The sequence below is a fragment of the Tupaia chinensis genome, unplaced genomic scaffold (assembly GCF_000334495.1).
Source record: "Tupaia chinensis unplaced genomic scaffold, TupChi_1.0 Scaffold000303_1, whole genome shotgun sequence".
NCBI classification, from domain to species: Eukaryota; Metazoa; Chordata; class Mammalia; order Scandentia; family Tupaiidae; genus Tupaia; species Tupaia belangeri.
In genome coordinates, this window is record NW_006159793.1 from 1,032,313 (window position 1) to 1,045,536 (window position 13,224).

Sequence of the window (13,224 nt, forward strand, 5' to 3'; positions counted from 1 at the left end):
CCAGTGACATAGCCATTACGCTAACTGCTGGTCCCCTTCATTATCTTATTTGATCCTGTGCTAGCCCTTTGAGGTTGGCCCTGTCAGCCCCATTTCACAGTTGGATAAAATGAGAGCTTACATCATTTGCTCCTGGCCACAGAGCTGGTAAAGGACAGAGCCAGGTTTCAAACTCAGGTCGGGGTCTTCACTGCCACACTTGCTACAACATTTCGTAGCTTGAGATGTCCTCCCTGTGGCTTCCCATCAGGCTGAGATTCTACAGATGAGTAGGAAGTGCTGTGTCAGGGGTGGGAACTGTGGATCCCAGCTGGCCTGGCTAAAACTGACTGAGGCTCCCCAAGCACGTCACATCTGGCTGGGTGCTTCAGGAAGTCCATCTAGACCTGCTATCTATTTTTTTTTTTTTTAAGAGATTTTCACCATAGGGTGTGTGTGCTTGTCTCAGAGACAGAGACAGAAAGTAAGAAACCACCCCTCAAGGGTTGTGGCCATACTGCAAATCTTTCTCCATTCTCCTCTCAGGATCTCGGGCATGCACACACACACACCCAGCAGGAGTTTTAAGCCTCGGGGTCTAGAACTCAAACCACGGTGGACTATGTAGGAGTCCAGCTACCATTTTGCCATCTGCTGGTCCCCAGACCTGCTATCTTATATGATCCTTCTGGCTGGCTGGCCTCATTTCACAGATGAGGAAACTGAGGCCCCAAGGAATGGTGACTTGCCTAAGCCCAATGGGCAGGAGGTTCTTCAGCTAGGGCTCTCCTCTGGGACAGAGGAGCCCTGTGGCTTTCTCCACACCTCACTGTTCTGATGCGGGGGATCCCAATATGCCAGTGGGCCCAAGCAGGTACCCCTCCTGGTGAAAGCAGAGATGATTTCTCAGGTTGGCTTTGGTCACCCTGATCCCCCTCCCCTTCTCTGTCGGGGCAGCCTCGAAGTACAGCAAGGTGGAGCAGCTGACCCTCCGGGAGCGGCTGGCACGCATCAACACGCACACCCTCTCCAAGAAGACCACCAGGCTGAGCCAGCTGCTGAAGCAGGAGGCAGGGCTGGTGCCCAAGGTGAGCATGGACCAGGAGGATGTCACACCCCAGTCACTTCTAAGGGCCACCCTTAAGTGGTGGGCAGTGGAGGGAGGGCAAGAGGTTTGGGCAGGGAAGCGGGAGAGGCTGAGAGAGTGAGATTCTGGGAAGAGGTGTCATAGGCACCCCACCTGATTTCAAGCTTTATCCACTGCATCTTGTGTTACCCTTTCCCGGGGCCTCTTGACACAGATAGGAAAATGTCTCTGGGTCTGGGCAAAGAACCAGCCTCATATAGCTTAGTTGATTTGCAGGCTTACTCTGAACCAGGCATTATTTGGTCCAGACAGTAAAGTAAGCGTCCTTATCCCTGTTTTGCAGATGAGAAAACTGAGGCTCAGAGACGGTAGAACACTTGCCCATGGTCACACATCCAGGCCTGAATGAACCAAGACCGATTGGCTTCTATGTCTGATTCCGTGGTCTGGACGCAAAAACACTTAACTCACTGCCTTTTGTCCATGTAACTCAGCTTTGAGGCTGGAGGAACCAGTGCTGGTGGGCAGGTTCCCAGTGAGGACTCAACACAGTACCCGGGCATATGCTGCCCCCATGTGGATCTTCTCAGCGGTTCTGTGCATAACTTTTCTTTCAGACAGAAGACAAGGAATTTGATGACTTAGAGGAGCGGTTCCAGTGGGTATCTGTATGTGTGACTGAGCTGAAGAACGACCTGGCCGCTTACCTGGACAATCTGGAGGTGAGGGCCCTGCAGAGTTAACATCATTCTGTTCTGGGTGGGCTCCCCCTGTAGGAGGCACGTGGGCCCTGCTCATAAGCTGGCAAAGGCACCAGCTGCACAAACTAAATGGAGGAGGTCCTCCTGCCTGCTGGAAAGTATGCCTCAGCTCATGGGTCATTAGACTGGGGCAGCTTCTGAGGCCTTGGGGTTCCCACTGGGCAGGGCCAAGATTCACTGGGGTCAGAGCCCTCCAGAGGGACCCGGCCAGATCAGCACCTAAGGCAGGAGAGATAAACTCAGTTACCTCCAGGGGCCATGCAGGTAACATGACTGAGTGAAGCATGCAGGAACTAGGCAATAGGATCCTAAGTCTAACAGGCTGCTTATGAGTCTTTTCAGTAGACTTCAATGCCAAATAATATTTGGAATTTGAATGGCTGAATGAATGAATGAATGAATGAATAAAATCTGAAGGAGGAGAGATAAACTCAGTTACCTCCAGGGGCCATGCAGGTAACATGACTGAGTGAAGCATGCAGGAACTAGGCAATAGGATCCTAAGTCTAACAGGCTGCTTATGAGTCTTTTCAGTAGACTTCAATGCCAAATAATATTTGGAATTTGAATGGCTGAATGAATGAATGAATGAATGAATAAAATCTGAAGGAGCTGCCGTTACCCTGCTCTGGGTATGGTGGGGTGGGGTTATTGCTCTGTGGGACTCATGTGGCCAGTTCTAATTTTAAGGGAAAAAAAACACAAAACACTGAAAATTGAGACTTTAGATGAAATCGCCTGACTTTGTCAGTGTGAACAATTAATTAAATACCAATCAAACTGCCATGCAAGCCCAAGAATATATGTCTCTGCAAACGGAATCCAGCCCACAGAGCCACCAGTTTGCGTGCACATCCAGCGCATCACTTTTTTAAGCCAAAATTCCTCCTTCATTCTCATCATGAATGCTGACTCATTCCCTCCACTCTGCCCCCTGCCATGCTTTTGTTCCCAGTCACTTCCGTCTCTGCAAACCAGCATGTTCAGAGATGATAATGGGCTCGTTGGAGAGTGGGATGTGGGTGGCGTCACTGGAAGGATGTGAAAGGACGGAGGTCCTCGGTCCACGCTCCTGCGCAGAGGGGGCGGCACTCGGAGCCCTGTTATGATCAGGAGGGCGGTTCTGGGCTCTGCGGGAGAGAAACCGGAGGGACACGCGGGACACTCAGGCGTTGCCAGGCAGGGTGAACGTTGGGAAGCACCCAGGCTGCGTTTCCATAGATGTAGGACTTACAGGACAGAGGCCATGTTCACGTGGATTTCTACAGAGAGAAAAGAGTTCCCTCTTTAAATCTTCTGACCGAGTTGAGGAAAAGCTTCTTTGCTGGTTTGTCTAATTTTTCTTTTTTTAGCCTTAGGACGTGTGCACTCACAGGGAGAGAGATAGTGAGAGGGAAAGTGAGAGATCATCCCCCTCCCCCAAGAGGGATGGCCATGCCATGATCCCTTCTCCTCCATTCTCCTACTGGGATCTTGGCCACGCACCACTCGCACCTGATATGAGTTTCAAGCCACAGAGTCTGGGACTCAAAGCGCAGTCGGCCATGTGGGAGTCCAGTGGCATAACCATTGTGCCATCTGCTGGCCCTGTGCTGGTCTGTATTTAACAGGTCCAGAACGAGCCTCAGGCTGTGAGCCTTCAGCAGGTGATGATAACCAGACAGAATTTAACAGCAGTTGTTTTTTTTTTTTCATAACAATTATTTTTACATGCCTATTACTCCAACCTGTCCTTGTGTTGCTAACAGAAATACCTGAGCCCAGGTGAACGATGAAGAACAGAGTCTTATTTGGTACACAGTTCTGACAGCTGGAAAGTCCAAAGGTGTGGGGCTGGCATCTAGCCGGCCTCTGGTCCTGGGTCACAGGACAACTGACAGAAGCAGAGAGACCTGGGGTGGTCATCTTCCTTTATAGCAACCTGCTCTTGTGAGAACTAAGCCCTTCTCACTGGAGCTAGAACTCACTCCATCTCTAGAGACAGCGTTAATCCATGCATGAGCGTGGTGCCTTCGTGACGCCTGCACTGGCCACTAGGTCGCACCTCTTTGGAGAGGTTTTTGCTATAGGGTGCATGGACTCGTCAGAAAGAGAGAGACAGAGAGATAGAAAGCGAGAAATCACCCCCCAGGAGGGATGGCCATGCTGCAATCCCTTCTCCTCCATTCTCTTCTCAGGATCTTGGGCACGCATGCACACGTGCCCAGCATGAGTTAAGCCACCAGGTCCAGGACTTGAACCGCGATTGACTACCTGTGTGCCCATCAACATAGCCATTACACCATCTGCTGGTCGCTAGGCCTCACCTCTTAAAGGTCTCACCACCTGCTATGTATTGGACTGGGGACCGAATTCCAAAACATAAACCTTTGAGGGCCAGACCATTATCCAAACCATAACATCTATCTTGGCAGATACCTCTGGCGTTCCCTTGATGGTAGCATCATAAGGTAGTATTTTTTTTTTTTAATGCATTGACTTAAATCGGAACAGTTAGTTGATTTATAGAAAAGAATTACTGAACATGTGAAATACGGACGCAGCAGAAGAAATAATAAATCCCTAAGATTGTACCACTTAGGAAGCGCGAGCGTGGGGAGAAAGGTGGCTCAGTCTAAGCGGGAACGTTCTAATCAATCAGGATGTGCAAGGAAAGATCAGGCTGTGAACTTGCCCGCCACTGGGAGTGTGCTGAGAGCCTGCACACTCTTTAGGAAGTGTGGCGGAGGGGGATTCAGGTGGCAGGTGGCCATGGGACCATGACCAGATGTCCCCCATTGGCTTGGGGCCAGGTTTTCCTCCGCTTCAGGCCACACGAGTGCAATCTGGACATCCCCGGGGGACCTGTGGTGCAGTATTGCAACCTGGCGAGAGACCTTCAGCTCAAGGCCTTCCTGGAGTTTGTGAGTGAACTGCCCCGGTCTCCTTTCTTTGTTAGGCAGGCGGCAGAGCCTGCAAGAATAATATTTTGCAGTCAAGTGCTTTTCATAGTTGTCACACCCTTCAGCACTCCAGGTGGTCAGCAGGGTAGGGATTATTACTGTGGCGTTGTACTGATAAAAATAGCCCAGTTAATGTTCATTGGACCTCACTGAATGCCCGGCACCGTGCTAAGCCCTTTACCTGCTTTATCCGTTTAATCCTCACCACATGGCTTTTGTAGTGGTTGCTATTAATAGTCCCACTCAGAGATTGAGGCTCAGAGAGGGTTTATTTATTATAGATGGTCAATGACAAGCTGGAGTCTAAGCCCCAAAGGCTGTGCACTTGACCACTGCTCTATACAAAATCCTCGTTGGGATCTCTCTGCAGTAATGATGCTAACAAGTGGTGTATACTGAACGCCCACTTTGTTCCAGGGGCTCTTAAGCTCATTATATGAGTCATTCCTATTTTTCAGGTGGGCGGTTTGAGGCCCAGAGAGGTTGGATAACATGCTACAAGCCCCAGCTAGTCTGTGCAGGGGGACAGACTACCTGCCTCCAAAGGTTCTTTCCCCAGCCCCACCCTCTGCCACCTGCTTTTCCCACTCTCAAGCTCACCTCTCCCCATAGAAGCAGCGGTTGGAAGCCCTGGTCTGGCAGCCGCTGTGCAGCCTGGCCAAAGTCCTGGTTGGCCCTCAGAACCTGATCAAGAAGCGTCTGGACAAACTGCTAGACTTCGAGCGGGTGGAAGAGAAGCTGTTGGAGGTGGGCAGTGTGACCTATGAGGAGGAGGCGGCCCGGCACACATACCAGGCCCTCAACTCCCTGCTAGTGGCCGAACTGCCGAAGTTTAATCAGCTGGTCATGCAGTGGCTGGGCCAGGTCCTGCGCACGTTTGTGGCCCTCCAAAGGGACCTTGCAGAGCAGGTGCTGCAGAGGGCAGAGGGCAGCATGACCCAGGTAAGGCTGCTGGGGCTGGGGTACCTCTGGGGGACAGCCAAGAAGGCCTTGAAGCCCGTTTCAGCCAGCCTTTGGAGGGTCTGGGAGGGAGCAAGGTTGGGCCTTCCAAATATGCCATAGGACACTTAGGAGGCAGTGGGGAGCCTTCTGCATTCCTCTCTCCATTAGTGGAGTCAGACAGTGAGGCTAGGATGGGACATCCAGGGCATTCCCATGTTCCGGACTCTGAAGCAGAGGAGGCTTTGCTGGGAATATAGCGGACCTTGGGACTGACCCATAGAGTGTATCAGAAGTTGGTGACAGAGAAAGAAGGTCACTTCTGCAGTCAGGAGTAAATGTCTCCAGCTGGTATTACAACTGTCACTGCTTCTGGTTCTGAACCTTTGGGGACCACTGTATGTGCATTATCTCATTTAATCCTCACAACAGCCTTACAAAGCAGGGATTATTATTATTACCCCCATTTCAAAATAAAGAAGCCAAGGTACAAAGAGGTGAAGTAGCTTGTCTAAGGCCACACAGTCTCTGCCCCTCTCTCCTGGAGAAGACCCTGTTGACTGTGTCTGTCCCCACCCAGCTTCCTCACCAGCACATCCCCGAGCCAGACTTCAGGAAGCTGGTGGAAAATTCGCTAGGCCAGACCAGTAAACAGCTTCGCTCCTTTCGAGAGAACTTCGAGAAGGTGCTGCCACCTCCCACCACACAAGTGAGTGTCCCTTTCTCCCTGGCAAAGACCGTTCCGTTCTCCTGCAGAGGGTGAGGCTGAATCTCCTTCTCCTTCTTCTTTTCTTTTCCCTGTGTTTTCTGTCATCCAGGGAAATATTTTACCTTCCTTCTTTTTTCTTTCTGTGAGCTGTGCTCTTCATGGCCAGGAGCACAAGGCTCTCCTGTCAAGAATAAGAAAACCTGGGCTGGCCTGTGGCCTGGTGGTCAAGGCAGCTAAATCCCACATGGCTCATGGTGCAGTCTGAGTTCAGGACCCAAGTCCTGGTGCAGTTTGAGTCCTGGCCTGAAGAACGTGCCAGACGTGTGTGTGTGCATGCCCAAAATTTCGACAAGAGAATGGAGAAGGAGTTGCTGTGTGGCCATCACCCTGGGGGGTGATTTTTCATTCCCCCCTACTCCTCAGCAAGCACACATGCCCTATAGTAAAACTAAAAAAAAGAAAAGAAAAGAAAAGAAAAACAGTTTATTGAAAAGGCAATCCATTCTTTTGTTTGTTTTGGTGTTTATTTATTTCTTTGTTCTATGAACAAAAGAGAGAGAACAGACAGAGACAGCACCCCCAGTAGGGTCCTCACACGGTGACGCACTGCCCAATTCAGCCAGCCCCAATCATGGGCATGTATGTGCCTGTGTGTTCAGGGAAGTCTCTGGATGTGAACCAGCAACCTTTCCTTGAGGATCAGCCTTGTAGAGTGCTGTGTTACCACTGTGCCACCTTCTGGTCCTGCAATCCATTCTTTTCTTTTTTTTTTGAGGGCACGTGCACTCGCCAGAAAGACAGAAAGAGACAGAGAAACAGAAAGTGAGAAATCACCCCCTGGGAGGATGGCCACGCTGCAGTCCCTTCTCTTCTATTCTTCTCTCAGAATCTTGGGCACCCCCACACACACGCCTAGCATGAGTTTAAGCCATTGGGTCCGGGACTCGAACCACAGTTGACTACATGGGAATCCAGTGACATAGCCATTACGCCAACTGCTGGTCCCCCTGCAATCCATTCTTAGTGTAGAAAAATTGTAAGACACAGAAACACAAAAAAGAAGAAACAACTGGAAACATTCATAATCCCAGTATGTGATGCTAATTAGTAGGAAGGGACCTCCTCCCCTCTCCCACCATGTCCCTCCCAACCCCCCACTTCCTATAAATTTCTGATTTACCTGGCCAAGGATACAGAGGCCAGCAGAGTGGGGTGGCCCTCAGGACAGCAGCTGCCCTAGTATTATCTTTTTTTTTTGGAGAGATTTTTCACTATAGGGCGCGGGCGCTCGCCAGACAGACAGACAGAGACATAGAGACAGAAAGCGAGAAATCAGCCCCCAGGGGGGATGGTCACGCCGCATTCTCTTCTCCTCCATTCTCCTCTAGGGATCTTGGGCACGCACGCACACGTGCCCGGCGTGAGTTTTAAGCCACCGGGTCCGGGACGCGAACCGCGGTCGACTACGTGGGAGTCCAGCGACATAGCCATTACGCTAACTGCTGGTTCCTGCCCTAGTATTATCTTTACATGGCATCCCCTAGGGACCCTCCAGGGGGTGCCGCTGTTCTCTGCACAGACTCGAGGAAGGACAGTGTTGGCTACACCACTGGTTTTGATTTTCATGCTAATATCACCAGTCTGAAAAATACTAGCCCAGCACGGCTGTTCCGAAAAGAAGATATCCTATCTCTACACTTCCATTTACAGATCTGTTTTTAAAAAGCAGGATCTCCTAGTTCTTCCCCCGCCCCCTAATTTTGAAAGATTTTTTGCTATGGGGCATGTGTGCTTGCCAGAGAAACAGAGAGAGATGGAGAGAGGACGTGAGAAATAGCCATGCCACAATCCCTTCTCCTTCATTCTTCTCTAGGGGTTTTGGGAACTTACACACATACACACCCAGCATGAGTTTCAAGCACTGGGTCCAGGACTTGAACCACAGTCAGCCATGTGGGAGTCCAGTGCCTCAATCACTACACCACCTACTGGCCCCAGGATCTCCTACTTCTTAATCCTGACTGTGTCCCAGTTGCGGTAGGGATATGGCTGTCTGTGTTCAAATGTCCTTGAAGGACCCCTCAGCCTCTCTCTCTGTGCCTAACATCTTATCACCCCAAAATAACCATGGAGAACATGTATACATATATGTATAGAGCATATATATGTGTGTATGTGTACGTGTGTGCATGGATATATACACAGAAACATATGTGTGTCCATACATATATATATATATATATATATATATATTTAGAGAGACAGAGAGAGAAATAAGAGGAAGGGGAGGGGAGGCGGGAGAAAGAATATAGTAAATACACAGCTAGCATACTTAGTTTCTCATTGTTTTTACGAAAATGAGACAATTACCCAAGTCTCTTCTCCTGGGTAATTTGCCATGAATGGTAAAACAAAGGAAATGCTGGGGATTTTTTTTTTTTTTTTTTTTGTGGTGAGAGTTCCCCAGGCAGTTTCCCTGTAGACACAACTCCCTGTTTTCTGCAGCACGTTCACAAAGTCTACTGCAGCACCTTGTAAGTGGGAGGTGCCAGTAAGTCCTTGTGGACAGGTGTGTGGTCTTCCATGTGCTGGCCCTAGGCCGGCTGTTTCAGATGCCAGATACGTAAAGCCTGGCGCCTGCGTGGAGCTCACGGTCTCGTGGGGTCAAAGCTCAGCACGAGGTACTCTGAGGATAGAGTACACGCAATGTAGGGGTGTGTTCTAGGAATTCTGGAACTGAGACATATTAGACTTCAACTAGAATTTTAGGGAATCTCAGAAATGATTGCATTGTTGGGAAAGTCAGGACACATTTTTACATAGAAAAACCATAGAGGGGCCGGCAGGTGGCGTGGTGGTTAAGGGCATTGGACTCCAATATGGCTGGTTGTATTTTGAGTCCCGGACCTGGCAGCTTGCTTTCTCATTTTCCCTCTCTATTTCTCTCTTTCACTCTGTCTCTCTTTAGTCAAACTAAAATAAATAAATAAATGAAGTTAGATAAAAATAGTTCATTAAAAAAATAATAAAACATAGACAAATATGTCATGACTTTTCCAGACAACCTAGTAGAAGTTTCTTCTGAAATGCCTTTGAATTCTGGTGCCAACCACCTACGTACGAGTGATGACGCTGTTGCCCTGATTGGCAGAGGTGGGATCGGGCCCAGTACCTCTGGTTCTCAGTGTATGCACAAATGTTGGCACTGACTTTGACACATTACTCAAGCACCTCTGTCTGTCTCTGTCCCTCCTCTCCTCAGCCACTCCTTCCAGGGTCCGAACGCCAAGTGCAGGCTCTCTGGAGCAGGTATGGCCCCGGGAAGCTGTACCAGGTGACCAACAACATCAGTGGGGCTGGGTCTCTCGACCTGACACTGCCACGAGGCCAAATCGTGGCCCTCCTTCAAAACAAGGACACCAAAGGCAACAGTGGGCGCTGGCTGGTGGACACCGGGGGTATGTGAGCCTTCATGGGGCCATTCCTTCCCTTCTGGGAAAGCCACCCAACAGAAGCCAGTAGGGAGATGTGTGTGCTTTCCTTTTCTGGCAGTGCAAATCCAGGATGGGAGCAAACACAGGGACACATGCAGGCCTTGGGATACAGTCGGCTTAGTGCAACTCAGTGGTGCCTGAAATGCCAGTGAGGAATCCAGCCTTTCATTGTAGTGTCTCTACTGCACCTACTGTGTGCTAGGAACTCTGCGTTGGGGACCCCAGAGCCTATGGGGTGGACAGAGATATAGGGAGAACTTCAGTACCACCCCACAAGATGGAGATAAGCACAGAGAAGGGAAGCTTGGGTCTGGTTACACTGACAGGGCCTGATGTCCGGATGAGGGAGTGATGATCTTGCCCTTTCTGCACTGATCATGGCCTTGGGGTGTGCTCAGGTCTGGGTGCCCCAGTGCAACCAGGCTGGAGGCAGGCAGCATCATGGGATGAGATGGCCCAGCGGAGCATCTTCGGCCAAAGACGGCTGTGTGATTCACAAGATGAGGGTGCTTGGGGCTGTTGGTAGGGGACCATGTGCACATAGTTTATTATAATTATTACTTTAAGATTTTATTATGTATTTTAAAAAAGCCCAGTCCATAAGCCCATGGTTGTATTGACATATTGTATAGGATGAGATCAAATTTTAAGAAGTAAGTTAATTTTTAAAACTAAAAATGGTACAGGGACCTGCCCTGTAACTTAGTGGTTAAGGGAACTAATCCCACATAGCTGACTGTGGATCGAGTCCTGGCCATGGCAGCTTGGAAAATACACTGTGGACATGTGCATGCATGCCCCAGATCCTGTCAGGACGGAGACATGGAGAGGAAGGGATTACGGTGTGACCACGTCCCACTGGGTGTGTACACACTTTAATAAATTACATAAAAAAAGAAGCAGTCAGGGACCAGCAGTTGGCATAATGGCTATGTCGCTGGACTCCTATGTAGTTGACTGTGCGTGCGTGCCCAAGATCCCGAGGAGAATGGGGGAGAAGGGATTGCCACATGGCTATCCCCCCATGGGGGATGATTTCTTGCTTTCTGTCTCTCTGTCTCTCTCTCTGTCTTTCTGGTGAGCTCAGGCACCCTATAGCAAAAACTTCTCAAAAAAAAGAAAAAAAAAAAGAAGCAGTCAATTTAAAAAATTAAGAGCATGGTACAACTCAGGCAGAAATCACAGAGGAGCACTGTCACGACTTACCAGGAAGCAATGGAGTGGTGTAAAAGTAAGGCCACCAGGCCAGGAAGAGGGTTTGGATTCCAGCGTCACCGCTTTGCTGGTTTTTCAGTCTTGGGGAATTTACGGAGCCTCTTTGAGCCCGCTTGGCCCAACAATAAGGGAAATAGTAATCAAGTGACCTCGAGAGTTGGTGTGACAACCAGAGAATCCCTGCCAGTGCTGGCACTGAGTCAGCCCTCAGCAAGGGATCGTCACTTAGAACCGCAGCAGCCACAGCACTGGAGCGGCTGCCTGGGGGGAAGAAACGGGCCCTTGGGAGGGGAGAAGAGCACCTCTGTCCCCTGAGGAAGGCAGGCCTGGGGAGAGGAGGCAGCCTGGCTCTGAGTGGCCCCTGCAGGGCATGGTGCCAGTGGTGCCAGCCTCAGAAAAGCAGGTTTCTTTTCTTTTTTCCCCTTTGCTTTGCCAGCGGGTGCATGTGCTCACAGAGGGGAGAGAGCATGAGAGAAGGCACCACCTCAGGGTGGGATGGCTGTGCCACAGCCCCTTCTCCCCTATCCTCCTTTCAGGATTTGGGGCATGCACACACGCGCACATGTCTGGTGTGTGTCTCAGCTGCCAGGTCCAGGACTTAAACCACTCAGTTGGCCTTGTTGGATCTGACTGCCTTAACCACCAAGCCACTGGCTGGCCCCAGAAAGCTGTTTTCAGATCACTCCAAGGAAGGGCTTGCGCTGTCTGTCAGAGCTGTGGAAAGGCAGTGGGCTGCCCCAGGAGGGAATGAGCACCCTCCACCTGGGATTGCATAAGTAGAAGCTAGAAATAGAACAGCGTGTGTGTGTGTGTGTGTGTGTGTTGAGGGGGTAGGTTTGCAAGGTTCCTAGAAGAGCTTTCTAGGTCCGTCGGGGTTTAGAGACATTCACATCCGAAAGGGATGGGAAGCTGGCCCTTCGCCAGATAATGGTCCCTGTGTCCCCTAGGTCATCGGGGGTATGTGCCAGCTGGGAAACTGCAGCCGTACCGTGTTGTCCCCAGCGAGGAGGAGCGCAGAGGGCAGGTGGGGCCGCACGAGGACTCCCGACATCTAACACCAGAGCCCACCCCCACCTGCTCTGTCCCAACTGTGACCCAGGTGAGCGTGGAAGAGGGCTGGGGGTGGGCCTCCCTCGGCCACCTGGACTGGGCTTTGACTCTCCTCCCTGACAAGGTCCATGCGCCTCCTTTCTGCAGGGGCTCCCGCCCTGTGAGGCTAGGCCTTGATCAGTGGCCATGTCAGTGTCCTGGCCGGGGCTAGGACCAGAGACAAGGGCCTTTTCCCCTGCCACATCAACAACAGAGAGCTCACCCCTTGTCCCCAGCAGCAGAACAAGCAGGATTCATTCATTCATTCATTCATTCACTCAGTATTTGCCAAACACTGTACTAGATGACAAATATAATGACGAACAAAAGTTAATCATGATCCTTACCTTCCTCAAAGTTATAATCCAAGAGTGGGAAAAGAAATATTTAATTAATTGCATGATTAAAGTTAACCGTGATAACTGCCAGCACCCTAGGTGTAGAGAGGCCCAGCAAAGGTTTTTCCGAGAAGAATGTTTGCTTTCACTCAGATCCGAAGGGGAAGTAGGATTTCTTCGGATAAAGATGGGAAAGATTCTCCAGAAAGCATGCAGCGCACACCCAAAGCCAGGGAGAGGGCAGCAGCTAAACGAGGAACTAACTGAGCTGGTGTGGCAGCTCAGCATGAGAGGCTGCTGAGAGAGGGACCAGGGCCAGGCCAGCAGGACTTCGTGGGCTTGGCCAGAGTGGCATGTCTCTTCAAAGCAATGGGAGGGCCAGCAGGTGGCAGGGCGGTTAAGGCCCTGAATTCCATATGGCCGACTTTGTGATTCAAGTCCCAGACCTCACTGCTTGAAAATCATGCGAGACGTGTGTGTGTGCCCAGAATCCTGAGAGGGGACTGGAGGAGGAGGGATTGCGACACAGCCATCTCCCCTGGAGGATGATTTCTTACTCTCTTGCTCTTTCTCTCTCTGGCAAGTACACACGCCTTATAGTAAAATCTAAAAAAAAAAAAAAAAAAAAAAAAAAAAAAAAAAAAAGGGAAGGGAAAAAAAGGCAAGTGTCC

At 50.4% G+C, this 13,224-nt stretch overlaps 1 protein-coding gene across 1 annotated transcript in view; it reads left to right on the forward strand.

Annotated features, from left to right (window-relative positions):
• ARHGEF37 (Rho guanine nucleotide exchange factor 37) overlaps positions 1-13,224 on the forward strand; it is a 32,823-nt gene that overhangs the window by 17,627 nt on the left and 1,972 nt on the right. Inside the window, exons 5-11 of the mRNA XM_006150878.2 lie at positions 937-1,067; positions 1,684-1,788; positions 4,620-4,730; positions 5,382-5,711; positions 6,289-6,417; positions 9,680-9,875; positions 12,074-12,225. Of these exons, the coding sequence (XP_006150940.1) occupies positions 937-1,067; positions 1,684-1,788; positions 4,620-4,730; positions 5,382-5,711; positions 6,289-6,417; positions 9,680-9,875; positions 12,074-12,225 (1,154 nt within the window). The remainder of the gene's footprint in view (positions 1-936; positions 1,068-1,683; positions 1,789-4,619; positions 4,731-5,381; positions 5,712-6,288; positions 6,418-9,679; positions 9,876-12,073; positions 12,226-13,224) is intronic.